This window comes from Cyprinodon variegatus, unplaced genomic scaffold (genome assembly GCF_000732505.1).
Source record: "Cyprinodon variegatus isolate N-32 unplaced genomic scaffold, C_variegatus-1.0 Scaffold709, whole genome shotgun sequence".
NCBI classification, from domain to species: domain Eukaryota; kingdom Metazoa; phylum Chordata; class Actinopteri; order Cyprinodontiformes; family Cyprinodontidae; genus Cyprinodon; species Cyprinodon variegatus.
The window spans coordinates 229,085-243,559 of record NW_015151162.1 but is presented as its reverse complement, the minus strand read 5'-3'; the positions used below and the strand labels follow the sequence as shown (position 1 = coordinate 243,559).

Below are 14,475 nucleotides of genomic sequence, written 5' to 3'. Positions count from 1 at the left end.
ATCCTGCTAAATCAAACTCCAACAGATCCATGCTACCTCCCCTTAATCTGTCAAGTAAGCAAATCAATCAGTCATCACCAACCAACTCTTTCCTGATCAGTCTGCTTCTTCCCCTCAGACCAGCCAGAAAGTTTGACATCCTGCAGTTCTCCATTTCCAGATACTTGTTGCTTTTGTATATTAAAAGTTGAAGTTAACTGATTTTCCATGTGATGTTGCATGTGAGTAAAATACAATAAACCGACATGACAGAATCATCAGGTCAGTCTGATCCAGCAGAACCTCGCTTGGGCCCTGGTTCTGAACATCGAGCAGGTGAAACTGGAAGGAGTTGTAGATTTCTGTTACAATGTTAACTATTTTTCAGTTGATCCCCTATCTCTTTTTTGTTTAAAAAGCAGAAAATCTCATTTGTGATCAGTTTATAGACAGCCCTGCAGTGGGCTGAAGCAAGGTTTGGGGGTGAGTTTCAATTCCAAAATCCCTTTGACCAAATTTATCTCTGCATTCAAACCAACATTCAGAAATACTGAGTCAATTTCTGTCACTTTCAGTATGATAGGGAATTTAAAACAGGGTAACCAGCAAGTTTTAAACTTTCCCTTTGAGTTTCGACTCTAGCAGCTCTACCATTGTGGGGGCCTTATCATGGGAAATAATCAACCAAGTCCTGGGGGCTCTGTGGTCCAAACCGGACCCTTGCACTGGACCTCCTAATCAAGTTCATGATCCTGCTTCATTCTGGCTGCATACTTCATATGCAGGGAGGGGTGTCCCAATTACTACGGAAGATTGCAAAGCTCTTTGGCTTCAATTCAAGGGTGCGTGGGTTTAAAGTAGGGGTTGTATTGGGATTGGGTCACAGAAACACTCCTTGGGGTGATTTAAAGATAACAACTTGTTATGGATACTTGGTGACCACTGAGATTGGCTTTGGATGTCTTGTTCTTTTTTTGTTTTTTACCTCCATTACCATTCTACTGACCATAATGTATGTGGATCCTCCACAACACTGCCGGCAGCTATGAAAAGTGAGCCCTTGTATCATGCCATGTTTAGAAACGGGTAAATAGGAATTGATTATTAGAAATGAAGACACTCTGACTTAATAAAAACAAAACTAAAAGAAAAAGAAATCCATTGCCTTCAAATGGTCTGACACCAATAATTGTGCTGTGTTATTTTAAAAGCAAACCAAATAAAAATCAGACAGTTATTTTCATGTTTTTTTATGAATAAATTAATTCAAATTGAATAATAATTTTTTCATGTTTTGTTTGAATATTTAAAAATAAATAAAGGTATAATAAACATTTATCAGAGTGTATATAAGTGAGCAGGGTGGGGTCAATTAATATCTTTACAAAGGATGACTGAAAACGAAACCTTCTTCAGTGCTCAAACTGCTGCTGTTTGTCTTTTTTCCCCCTCAAATTATCTTCTCCACAGAAACAAATCCATACTTTCTTCTGCTCTGCCTCTCACTGTCCTTGAGTCCAGGTAAGCTGCTTGCCACATCACTGCACACTGCTTTCCCACACCAGCACATCCCTCTGTCAGTGTTCATTCGTTGGCTCACGTTTCCTTCCTGTTTATCACTCCCAGCTCGTGACCCGCAAGGGTCACAGATCTACTGTGTGTTGCTTGGGTTGGGTTACCTTTTGGCTTCCCCAGCCTCACTGCATCCACCCCTACCTCCACCTAACTGCAGAGATTAGAATCAGAAGCCGATAACGGCAGATATAGATGTCTGATAATTTAATTAACTTTCTCAGTAAGCAGTAAGGGCTTTTTATGATATATTTGTTAGATTAACATGCATCAATCTCACTACTGTACTGTGCTATGCCTGTGTATGTTTAGCTTTTATATTGAACTAACTGCAATGTACTTTCTTTACTAATTTTATGGCATATACCTATATAAAGGAGTGCATACTTGCAAAATGGAAGAAAATAATTTGGTTTGCTTTTGTATTGAGGTATAATACCACAAAAAATTAATAAATAAACACATTCTATCACCTTTACAACCTAGTATATACTGTTAATCTGGGTTTATACCAGTCTCATTTTGAATATGGCTATGAATGCCACTGAGATTTGTGAAAGAATCTAAATAGGTAAGTAGAATAATAAAAATCAAATGCATGCTTGCCATAAAGAGCTGAAGCTGTGAGGCCCATGATAACTCTAGGCTGCAAAAATCAACCGCTCAGTTAGGGTAACTAGTCAACACAACATGACTTAGTCATGCAATCCACAAGTCTGGCCTGGAGTTGCAAAAACTAAAACACTGCTAAGAGAAATCCAATAAAGTCTATACAGGAGTATAAGGTTTGACACAAGCTATGTAGAGCATACTACAAACATATGTAAGAAGATTACTTGTTTAAATGAGATCAAAATACGCTTTCTGACTAAAACCCTTTGGCCAACATGCAAAATGCTATGTGGGGCAGCCTGAACACTCCATCTGCACTGTGAAACCTAAGGTAGCATCTTAATGTCAAAGTGCTCTTTATTCAGACAGAAAACTATTAGAAGCTGGAAAACGTTGAAAGTTTAGTTGAGGTTCAACTTCTAATAGGAATATGGCTGTAAGCAACCAGCCAATTCATATCAAAGTGATTTTAGACCCCTAAATAATCCTGAATTATAGCAGCACTGATATTATATATAAATATATTTTTAAAATACAGCAAAAGCCAAAAAAACATAATCAAATTCATTAAAAAAGTGTTTCTGTGGCTATAATAATCCATGTTTCTTTGAAACTTAAAGATTAATGACTGTTGCTGACACAGTCTTATTATACTGGAAGCTTGTCTGAAGTTGGATGCAGAGCAGGAGCAAGAAGAGAGATTCTGCAGCCATGTTTTACTGAAACATGGCTGCAAGGTCATATCCCCAACTTCAGTGTCTCTCTCTGACAGGCTTTCTGATTTCACAAAAATTGTTTTTCCGATAAATATGTACAACTATGTGCATCTTCTTCAGAAGACTGTTAAACAACAGAGTAGAGTCTTCAGTCAAAAGCTTCTCCAAATTGGGTGAAAGACCAACGGCTACAGAAGATCCTTCCTATTAACATCCACAACAGCACCTGGGGGAAAAAAGCCCTCTGAGTCACTACAACATTTAATTTTCCTTTTGGATCAGTTAAGTTTGATTTGAATAGAACTGGTCTGGTGCAACAGCATGTTTAATAGTTTAATATCTTTGCAAGACATTCTACATTATAAATGCTTAAAGTTGTAATTCAGACAACAGAATTATATGGTATTAACTTGTTTGTGATTGAACAAGGTTTAAGTCATGTTTATAAATGTGTTTCACATCACATTTAAATCCTATGTTGTTTGTGTCAAAGTGTTTTTAAGGTGTTCACTTTTTAAAGTTTGATAGTTTTAGGAAACTCCTTTTAAAGATTCCAAGTCATTCAGATAATGTATATATCTTTAATTTCACCCCTGGATATTTTTAAGGCTATGATGTAAGTTATTTTAATGTAAAATGGTCACAAAAAAAGAAGCAAGCAAACATATTTTGGATTTAATAACATAATGAAATAAGTAATGCTTCTGTTTTGCAAATATGAATTTCTATTACAATATACATTTGTCATTGAAACTACCTTAAATTGAGCTGCAAAAGATATGACTGTAGTATCTGCATTAGTGACTGTGACCTCATGCTAATACCAGGGTATATCCCATGGGGTAGCTGTGAGTATCAGGTGTGTGCTGTAATAGTCAGGTTCACCCCTGCAATCTAGGGATAATTGTAACAACATTCAAGTGGGAGCTCTAAAGAAATGCTACTCTATATTTCGATGGGTGGGAGAAGAGTGAGGTACTTGTTAATTTTAATTCCTTGAATCCTGTAAGTAGAGAGTAAAAATACAGTTGAGGGATCATTTGAACGTGTGGTCAAAGGAGGAACTTCAGAGTAGCTGATAAAATAAACTGATGTTCCTGAATGGGACTGTGCTATTGCTCACTTACTCGTTTCCATTTGACTTACCACAGAATGTGCATTTCACATCTGTGACGGGATACTTTTTGCATGGTTGGCTGTCTATATCTAAATTCATATTTGATTTTTGCAAATGCAAAGGTTTTTTTGTGCGTCTGTGTTTTGTTTCCCAGCTGGAGTTCATTTACAAAGCTGAGGTCAGGAGCTACTCGATCTGACCACAGTGACACTCAGGTGGTCAGCAAGGTCACCCCTCCTGCCGCTTTTCCCCTGGTCCCACAGCTACACAGATCTATGAAATGTTTGCCATCTATACACACTCATATCTTTACTGTACATTCACTGCCAACTAACGTACAAAACACACTCTGATACTGAATCTTTTTTACTGTGTGTAAGATAAGAGGAACTGCTTATCTGAGGACACTTCTAGAATGGAAAAGAACAATGCATCTTTTAAAATGGAAATAACAGCATTTTCTATCATTTTTTGTGTTTGAAATACTTGCAGTCAATTTAAATATGCTGCTCTTATAAATACGAGAAAAACAAGCCATTAAAATTAGGTTTTATCCTTTTATTTTAGCAGTTAAGTGCTTATTAGTTTGAGCAACTCATATTTATGATGGAACTGAAAGATATAAAGAACAAAAAAGCTAATACATGACAGGCAAGGAAGGGTTAGTTGACAACACTTTTGTGAAATCATGACATTGGAAAGTGGTTTTGTTTAACTACAATAAAAATTAATACAGTAGGAGCCCTTTAAGTGTCATCTGGCGGTGGTCGATAGAGGTCAGATGTAGATGAAGGGGTTTCCGCCAGTTTAGGACAAGACCAAAGCCTGAAACTCTGTGAGAAAAAATAAAATATATTTTATAAACCCAATAATTTATTTTCAGGTACCTATCAATGAAATTTGCAAGTGGAAAACTTGTAAAACATAAAAATGCAAATTACAGCAGCAACGTTTAAATAATGAAATAACAGTGTATTAAAGACAAAATCATCCAATGATTTAAACATATTCTTTCTCTATTCATTTTATCTAATCTATCAAACTGTACTCAGTCCCAGTCAACTTTTATATGCGGCTCCTTGTAGGTTTGAAATGGTTTAAACACTTAAATGAGATTTTAGAGAGATTAGATTTTGGCCCCTTTTTATTTACATTTATGACTGAGAACCATCAGACGATTCTGAGATCTGTTGCAAATCTTTTTTTTCTAATATCAGATATTTGAGACATATGTGCTGCATAGTGACGCAGTTTGTATCACTGTTGCCTGGGTTTGAATCCCAGCCTATGGTCTGGACCAAAAATCCTGACTGTTAGGTTGTTTGATGACTCTAAACGTGTCATTCTATTTATAAATGTTTGTATGTTTCTTTTTTGTGCAGCGATGTACTGGCAACCTGTTATGGTGCAACTTGCCTTTTGTTTAAAGAGTGCTGGAAATAGGCAACACCCCCCTATGACCCTAAATGACAAACTTTATAAGATAGACGGATTTACATTGTAACTGGTGTTGCAAACACACCCTGAATTTTGTCAACAAAGTCCCATTCAGGGATCTCATTTGAAGCGAAAGCCTGACTTTTTCCCTAAAGACTAAGCAAAATCTACATGAGACTGGTACATAAAGGTTTTAGCTAGGGAGTCGTCTGTTTCAAGTACAAAATGATATTTATTTGCATTCTAGAATGGGAAATTGCATAAACTCAGTTATTCTTACCTTCTGCTCCAATTCGACCATCGCTATCCCCATCAGCAGCTTTCAGGAAGGCTTTGGTCTCCTTGTCCGTCAGGACCCGAGCCCCAGGGCAGAACCTCTGGAGGAAAAACCTGATGGGAGCAAATGAAGATGTATAAAGCAGAGAAATCTTTCTCCAAGAAAACTTGGGAAATAAAACTGACATCTAAGCAAACATTTTCCGACAAGAAAGAATAGGCATAGTCATATTAAACACTGGACCTTCTTGATAATGAGTTTTTCTGATTGTGGTTTCATTTAATGTAGTAAGAGAGAACATTTTCCCAAAATATGCATAGTGTCTTAATCCCTCACTGCCAGATAAAAATCAATTGAATAGTTGCAAGATTCCAAGTGTTTAAAGAATTTGATTAACTACTGTGTAATTCTGATGTAACATTCCAAAGGTTGACTGAACCAGCCATGGATTGCTTTAAGGTTTATGTTTTGTAGAATTACTAAAGCAAAAATTGCAGTTTGCCAAAGGACTCACTTCAGCTCTTCCTCCTCAATAAACCCACTGGCATCATTGTCCAGAATCCCAAAAACCTTGTTCACATCCTGTGGGCTCTTCTTAGCGAGGCCACACAACTGGAAGAACTTCTTTGGGGAGAAAGAGTCCGGAGCTGCAAGACAAGGCATACAGATTAGTAAAAGTCCTACTGGGTTGTAAAAATAATCACAAAATAGTTGTATAGAAAAGCTTTCTCTTTTTTTTGGGTGTTATTCCTGTTCAAAATGTAAAAATATAACAAACATAAGACTAAATATTGAGAATGCATTCAAATTCGGACTATTTACATACATGACGAAGTTTAGGGTAGAAAAAGTTGTGCTCATATTGTATATTTTAATGTCGTGCCTGTAATTTTGCACAAATCTATAATTAAAAAGTTTAACTGAAAGTTCAGCCATATACTTTACATCCTGCAACCCCATGTTTTTAAAGGATTCTTGAATATAGTTTGTCGAAATCTTTATGCTTTTGGCATAACTTTCCTCCCTGCTACTGTTTTAATTAAAGTTTAGTGATCTAAGACTTTGTGTATTTTAAGTACCTCTTTTATTTATTTATTTTTTACTAATATTTCCTGAGTTGTGTCTTTACTACTACAATAAAACAGATGCCCTCACAAAAAATGTTTTATATGACTGCATATTTCAAATATATGACCATATGTTCCCTGACTGAGTTTGGCATGTTGTATTTACCTTTTCACCTACAATGCTGGAAGAAAAAAAATCCCACCTGATCTCCATATAACCAGGAAAATGTCCCAAAGTAGAAATGATAGTACAATAAAAAACAACTATAAGGACTTTTAATAAGAGCTTATTTCTAAACTATTATCAGTGGGCTGCATGGAACCTAGGTACAAAGATATATTAGTGAAAAAGGATACCTTGGCAGTCCTTGATGGCATTGTCAACGGCATCAGCAGAAAGGACAGATGAGATCGACATTTTATTCCTGTCGGAAGAACAGCCTCTGTGAATTATTTACAACTTTAGACAGGTACTATGCAAAAACAACAACAAAATCTTTAAAGGCGACTTAAAAAAGAGACTTAAAAAAAAAGATAGAAACTTTATAGGGAACTTTTAGTAATGTTTGTATTTATTTTACCTAAAAAAAAAAAAATCTGAATCCGTAAATTGTGTTAGACTAAAATCTGCGTTAAAAGGTAAAATAGTTAAAACGAAATTGCAAAAGAAAGAAGGGAACTCCGGTGCGTCCTCTGCAACTTACCGCGTTGGGATTTCTGCCTGGTCGGTCGGTGATGCAGCTGAGAGGTGAAGCTGTGTGGTGACTGCTGTCCGTCAAGGTCGATTTATATAGGTCTGATTGCAGTGACAATAGGGTTTGCTTGAGTTACCTGACTATGGATCAAATTCTGACTGCCCGCCCCTGATCCGATTTCCCAGCTAACTAATTAACCTTTACTATTTATAACGCACAGGAGCGCAGAGATCGGAATATGGACTTCCGGAATGCCTTTTGTGCAAAATAAATAACAACCATTCTGCGAGGAAAGTTTCCTTTTTTCTCTACCTCTGCCTCCCCTCCATCATCCAATCCTACCCAGTTTAATTCCAGGAAACAGGACAGGATGAAGCCACTGTCTCTCTCTCCCTTGTCCTCCTCTGGTGTCTACTACCATCACCTTTTCATTTAGACATTTAACAGGAAGAGAAAAACAAGGGAAATAAATATTTTTAATAGACCTAAAAAGTATCTTGACTGATGTGAAAAAAAAGTGTGCGATCCGACAAAAACTTGTTTATAAAAGATCAAATATCACCATAAAAACATGACCCGTGCTAGTGTCCTCATTGACAAGTGGCATAGCGCTCTTAAAACTGTTTTATTGCTGGTAATGATTTATTGTTTACTGAATGGGATTAGGGCCACTGAAAAAAAAAAAAAAAAGTTAACAGATTTTAAAATTATATTTCAGTATAATATGAGAAAAAAAGGTCTCAATTCTGACTTTAATCTCAGAAATCTGTCTTTTTTTCTCACAATTCTGACTTAAATCTCAAAATTCTGACTTTTTTCTCACAATACTGACTTTAATCTCAGAAATCTGTCTTTTTCTCACAATTCTGATTTTTTTCTCAAAGTTCTGACTTTAATCTCAGAATTCAGACTTTTTTCTCAGAATTCTGACTTTTTTCTCACAATTCTGATTTTAATCTCACAATTCTGACTTTTTTCTCACAATTCTGACTTTAATCTCAGAAATTGGCCTTTTCTCACAATTCTGATTTTTTTCCTCAAAGTTCTGACTTTAATCTCACAATTCAGACTTTTTTTCTCACAATTCTGACTTTAATCTCAGAATTCTGATTTTTTTTCCCCTCACAATTCTGGCTTTAATCTCATATATCTGTCTTTTTCTAACAATTCTGACTTTTTTTCTCAAAGTTCTGACTTTAATCTCACAATTCAGACTTTTTTTCTCACAATTCTGACTTTAATCTCAGAATTCTGATTTTTTTTCCCCCCTCACAATTCTGACTTTAATCTCAGATATCTGTCTTTTTTCTCACAATTCTGACTTTTTTCTCAAAATTATGACTTTAATCTCAGAATTCTGACTTTTTTCTCAGAATTCTGACTTTATTCTCAGAATTGTGGATCTTAATGTAGAAGGGCACCATAAAGGAAGAGATGTGGGAGCACTCAGCTTCACTGACAAAGATGTAAATTGTTTGTGAGGGCCTGTAACACACTGGTGAAAAATGAAGGAATTAGGCGACTTTTTACGTGCCCGAGGGCCCCAGGAGATGCTATTTCTTTAATGGAAGAGCAGAAGGTGATTAAAACAGACATGGCTACTGCTTGATGCTAACATGTTTGTTAGCTGTCAGAATTCTGAGATTAAAGTCAGAATTCTGAGGAAAAAAGTCAAAATTCTGAGATTAAAGGCAGAATTCTGACTTTTACTCATATTATACTGAAATAAAATTCAAAAATCAGTTTACTTTTTTTCTTCAGTGGCCCTAATCCTCTTCTGTAGTTGTCCCATTGGCGGATGATGAAGAATATTTATTCTCTGAAGGGGATTGTGAGACTGCGCAACGAGCAAATGTGCTCAGCAGTGCTGTTTAATGTTGCTTTGTCCTTTATTTTTATTTGTGTACGTCTAATTGAATGTTTGAATCATTTGGATTACAGAAGCCCGCCACTTCATGTACAATTCATGAGATCAAAGTTAAGAACAATCTTTGTGGTGCGCTCTCGTGCGCCTCGGTCAATAAATGGCACAGTTCTTACACACTGGTTGGTCTAGAAAAATAACACCCGCACATCCCATACACATTAGAGCAATGTTAATAATTATGGGTAGGATATCAGAATTTTAGGTCGCAAATAATATAGTTTTATATTCTGTTTTTCCACTGTAATCAAATTGAAGTAGATTTCCTATCATTATGCATTGTAACGCTTAAATGATCAACCCAAAACTTAGATTTTAGCAGGTCAGTTCCCATGCTTTTCTAAGTGTACCTCTGAATCAATAACTATGAGTAGAATTTACAGCTAAATGTTTTTGGGGGAGAAAATTCACCCCAAAATTTTAAAAAGTACTTACAAAATTAGATTTTTGTGGTAAAATTTGATTCTTGTGGAAGTGTCCAATGTTCCCAAAGTCAGAATAAAACTTGTAAATGTACAATATAAAATCGTACTTTTTCTGTAAGGTAGTTCATTAATTTTGCAGAAACATAAATTTTACAACTTTTGCAGAAATTTTGGTGACCCCCCCACCCCGGATAGCTACACTGAAAAAAATAAAGCAACTGCTTTTGCCATTTACTTCATCATATATAGTTACTTTAACACAATTGTTTTATTTCCTACCCTGCTAACATGCAACAGTTTTGTTAAAGTAACTGATGTGCAAGGGAGTGAGACTCGATTCAGCTTTATTTTTGTGCTGTTCTAAATCTGCGGCCTCCTGGGCTTAAGCTTAAACTATGATAATGTAGTGAATCTTATTAATTTAAGGCTTTTCCCTCCTCTTTCTCTTCAGTCCTACATGACGACCATCTTGTCAGTGAGGCCTCTCAACCCAACAGTCGGTGTCTGAGCCGTGCTGGTGAAGTGGACCAAACTGAGAAGGTAAATGGAAACTCAATCATATTACTGTGACTGTGAGTGAAAAAGAGAACAAGGACACATGTTGGAGAAGAGTGATGCAACTTTACCTAGAACAGGTGCATGATGTCATGCCCTCCTTTGATAGCACCTTAACTATACTGTTACAGGACAATCATTTATTTATCTACATCTGCTAGTGCTCTGTAAGAGTGAAGACAGAGAGACAGGACGATGTGTTTTCTCACCTCTCTGGGCAAAGGAGTCTGACAGATCAGTGAGAGAAAACCAAGTCATTGTTAGACATGCTGTTTCTGTCTCTGCGTTACATTAAAAGAAAGTATTTCATTAAATGGTTCTTTGTTTACCACACCATGATAATAAACTAAGAGTTACTTTGAAGATAAGCTTTTTATTTAAAGCTTGCAATAAAAAACAAAACAAAGCTGAGGAGTGGTGGCCTAGTGGTTAGGGCATTGCACTTGTTCCCAGAGGGTCTTAGTTCAAACCCCACTCCCATGGATTGCCACTCTGAGCAAGACCTTTAACTCCACTCCGCTCCCTGGGTGCCACACAATGGCAGCCCCCTGCTCCCCAAGGGGATAGGTTAAATGCAGAGAGTTAATTTCCTTGCTTCGTACTTGTGACAGTCATGACAATAAAGTTTCAATCTTCTATTCTTGTTTGTTTTCCAAAATCTGAAGTGTACATGTCTGTCTTCCCTTATCTCATGATATCTCAAAATAAAATTCAGTGAAACACGGCTACTCTAGAGGTTTTTGGAAAAAAACAGAATGATCATGAAGTTAGCTCTGAGCAGTCATCCAGCAATGGAGAAAAACTCTACAAACTGGAAAAATACTAGAACATGGACATGTACGCTGATTAGAGGAGCAGCCAAGAAGTCCTTGGCGTACGTGCAAAGATCCTGAGCTCAGGTGGGAACATTTGTCCAAAGAAAATTGTTAGTTTTCACTTGACCATCCTATCATTAACTGAAAAGTGGCACGAAGAAGTTCCTGTTGAAATAATGCCAAAGGATTTTGAGTAGTTTTCCATAAGTCCTGTAGAGGGGTGCACTGGTCAAATGACCAAAAGTGGACTTTTTCATTTCCTTTCAAAATGCAATGACTCGTCAGCAAAAAATACCCGCAGTTAAAACATGCAGCATTATGCTTTGGAGATGTCCTTGCCAGCAGATGCAGAAAAGCGGGTTAGTTCATGGAAAGATGGATGGAACATAGTACAGGGCAATCCTGAAGGCAAGCGGGTTAGAGACGGCCAAACAAAGGTTTAGCCCCAGTCAAAATACCTTATTGCTTTACATTGCTGTTCACAGATGCTCTCTATCCAGTCTGACAGGGTATGGAATATTTTACAAAAATAAGAATTTAAATTTCAGGTGTAGAAGTGCAAAGCTGGTAAAGTCATACTCAAAAAGTCCTAAAAGTAATTGCAAATGTGAGTAATTGTAAAATGCGGTTTCATAAAGATTTAGGTATCTAGATATACAGTGTTTCAGAAGTGCAAACAATCCTCACATTTTTGTGAAAGTTTTATCGTATCTTTTCACAGGAAAATACTCAACAAGGAGGCATTTATGTCTTTTTTCACTTGCAACAGTCTTGGGTTTTAATAAAAGGGAATGGGATTTGTTAGTGTGAATGGAGAGCAGGTTTGTGAAATTTGATGAATCACTCTTAAGGTTGTAAACTTCCAGAAATGGACGTGCAGCATGGTGGCCAAGACCATATTGTGGTTTATCACGACAGGTTTCAGTTCCATCAGTTCTTGCCATCAGGTCAACCAAACAAAAGATAAATGCACATGCAAACACTACATCAAAACAGTCTGAATAGCTGTCATTCCAGAAATAGGGCTAAAGATGAAGCACAGGGAAACCTGTTGGCTGAAGACAGGCAGACTAAGTTTTTGGATTACTGGATTCGCGCCCTGTGTCCTGTGGTCTGATGAGACAAGTTAAACTTACATTGGAAGTAGAAAGAAAAGTTTGTCTGTCTTAGACTCAAGCATGTTAGTGGGAGCCTCATGGTTCTATGTTGTATGCAATTTTTAATAATTCAAAGCTCCCTGATGTGATCAGGTTAAAGAATGTATTTCAATATTGTCTCATGAAATGATATAATAAAATAGGTATGAAAATGTAAGGTAATGTAAGTTTGTAAGCTACCATACAGCGAAGGCCCCCTGTTCAAAAAAAAAAAAAAAAACATAATGTAAATCAACTGTCATTTCTTTTCCACTGAAATCAAATCTGTGATGTACAGTATTTGCTTGCAACATGACAAAATAAAAAAGTGCAAAGCACAAGACAAATACTTGTATTACTTTAGTAAAAAAAATTATAATAATAATAATAATGCAACAAAACAAAAACTACACGAACAAAATAAAATAGAGTAAAATGAATATGAAGGAATCAACTTAAAATAGGCAAAAGAAAAAAAATCCCTTGACTGATGTCTTTTTCCAATGCTTTGAGATGGTTGAAGTGTACCTTAGAAGCATCTCAATACTTCCATCTAGTGGCTAAAGGAAGGAGCTACATAGAAGAACACATTATTATTTCTGACCTCATTTGAAATGTGAGTTTCTGTGCTTACTGATATACCAGCAAATGGCAAGGGATGCTTTGTAAATCTTTGTAAACATTTTATTAATTTCTTAGTTAAAGCTTTGGTCTCTATAACTAAAGTCAAGGATAACGAGAAAGGATCAAGCACACAGCTGAATAATGGCAAAGGATAAATGAAAGTATATTATAGATGAAATGCTCAAATGAGTGTGTTTTGGTATGGAGCGACCTCTGGTTATGTGCCACAAAGGGCTCTTTAGTTAGCCACTTTCTACCTAATCCTATCCAGATATTATTTAGAAACTGAAATGACTTTATGTGTGTGCAAGGGCAAAGACTAGATAAATCAGTTTTTAAATCTTGATGTTTAGAACAATATATGCAAAAAATCTGTGGTTTTGACCCTCTGAACTCGAGGTATATGTTTTTGGGTTAAGAAATTTGTTTCCTTTTCTCTAAACAACTAATCAGTTTATAATTGGTTTTATAGATGAAATAACACAAAACAAAGAAATAATTATTTTATTGTCCTTTTATCTTTAGTTCCTGGAAAGTGCATAGATTTTACAGTTAGCAAAATTCATATTTAAGACATGAACACAACCGAGCAACATTCAAAATCATCATCTTTTGGACAGTGTGTTGTATATATGAGGAAACGTCCCTTAAGCAAATGTATAAAAATTGTTTATATTCAGATGAAATGGGGGGAGGTCGATGTGGGCATTGTTGTTCCATCAGAGCATGTGTTGTTGGTCATGTTGTCTTTATGCCTTAACCAAGGTAGAGAATTCTGCAGGGTGGACACAGACAGAGAAACAAACAAAGTTGAACTTTAGTTTTTTTTTTAATGAAGGATGTCTAATGAGTGTTATAAACTTTCTGTGGTGAACGTACCGTCAGCACCGATCTTGCCATCACCATCAACGTCACCAGCCTTGAGGAAAGCCTTGGTCTCAGCATCGGTTAGTGCGCGGGCACCTGCCTTGAAGTTCTGCAGGAACAGCCTGTAATAAACAAAGATAATGTTTACTCACCAGAATTGAACAGAACACACTTCAAATAGACCAAGTCAGGCAGTTTTCCATAAGTGTTAAATCAATGCAGAGGCAAACATAGCCCTTAGAACACTAGAGATCTATGGACATCTTTATTTTGCGCTATGCAAGGTCAACTAGTCCTTGTCTTTATTAGCTGATTTTATCTAAGACCTAGAAGACATTAAAAGTCCATATAGTATGGCGCATTTGAACAACCCTAAAAACTTTTCAGCCACATTTAGCCACTATAATATGTCTTACTGTCAACGTCCCTCTTATGTCAACACATTTTGGCTTGGCTTTGAAGGGGTCAAGTTCAGAGTATTTTGAAAGGAGCCGCCAGATGGGATTTAAAAAGCAACAACAGAAAATGTAATGCTGCTATTTGATTAGGTGTATAAGTAAAGCAGTGGGTAGGCTGCTATCAAGGACAGAAGTAAAAATCTTTATTTATTATCTTACAACATATTGAAACATTAAAGTAAATAAATGAATATTCATT

General features: G+C 36.3%; 2 protein-coding genes across 3 annotated transcripts in view; both read right to left on the bottom strand.

Annotated features, from left to right (window-relative positions):
* Positions 1 to 4,539: 4,539 nt before the first annotated feature.
* LOC107097602 (parvalbumin, thymic CPV3-like) lies at positions 4,540 to 7,697 on the bottom strand. 2 transcript variants are annotated; one of them, XM_015394805.1, is made up of 5 exons: positions 7,482 to 7,697; positions 7,135 to 7,220; positions 6,225 to 6,357; positions 5,714 to 5,823; positions 4,540 to 4,829 (listed from the first exon to the last, which is right to left on the bottom strand). In XM_015394805.1, exons 2-5 carry the CDS (start codon positions 7,193 to 7,195, stop codon positions 4,804 to 4,806), a joined length of 330 nt encoding a protein of 109 aa, XP_015250291.1. In that variant the 5' UTR covers positions 7,196 to 7,220; positions 7,482 to 7,697; the 3' UTR covers positions 4,540 to 4,803. The 2 variants fall into 2 exon arrangements, with proteins under 2 accessions (XP_015250291.1, XP_015250290.1); XM_015394804.1 differs by having other exon boundaries at positions 7,135 to 7,202; positions 7,482 to 7,693.
* Positions 7,698 to 13,439: 5,742 nt separating this feature from the next.
* The window catches only part of LOC107097605 (parvalbumin beta-like), a 2,567-nt gene continuing 1,531 nt past the window's right edge, over positions 13,440 to 14,475 (bottom strand). The window contains exons 4-5 of the mRNA XM_015394810.1: positions 13,831 to 13,940; positions 13,440 to 13,726 (exon numbers count right to left, since the gene is read on the bottom strand). Of these exons, the coding sequence (XP_015250296.1) occupies positions 13,701 to 13,726; positions 13,831 to 13,940 (136 nt within the window). The 3' untranslated portion in view covers positions 13,440 to 13,700. The remainder of the gene's footprint in view (positions 13,727 to 13,830; positions 13,941 to 14,475) is intronic.

What these genes read in the sequence shown, in the direction of transcription:
- LOC107097602 (XM_015394805.1), bottom strand. Translation starts at nt 7,195, where the DNA reads ATGTCGATCTCATCTGTCCTTTCTGCTGATGCCGTTGACAATGCCATC. An exon ending in ATTGAGGAGGAAGAGCTGAA is followed by an intron (nt 5,824 to 6,224) that starts GTGAGTCCTTTG and finishes TGCTCCCATCAG; the next exon opens with GTTTTTCCTCCAGAGGTTCT. An exon ending in TGGTCGAATTGGAGCAGAAG is followed by an intron (nt 4,830 to 5,713) that starts GTAAGAATAACT and finishes TTTTTCTCACAG; the next exon opens with AGTTTCAGGCTTTGGTCTTG.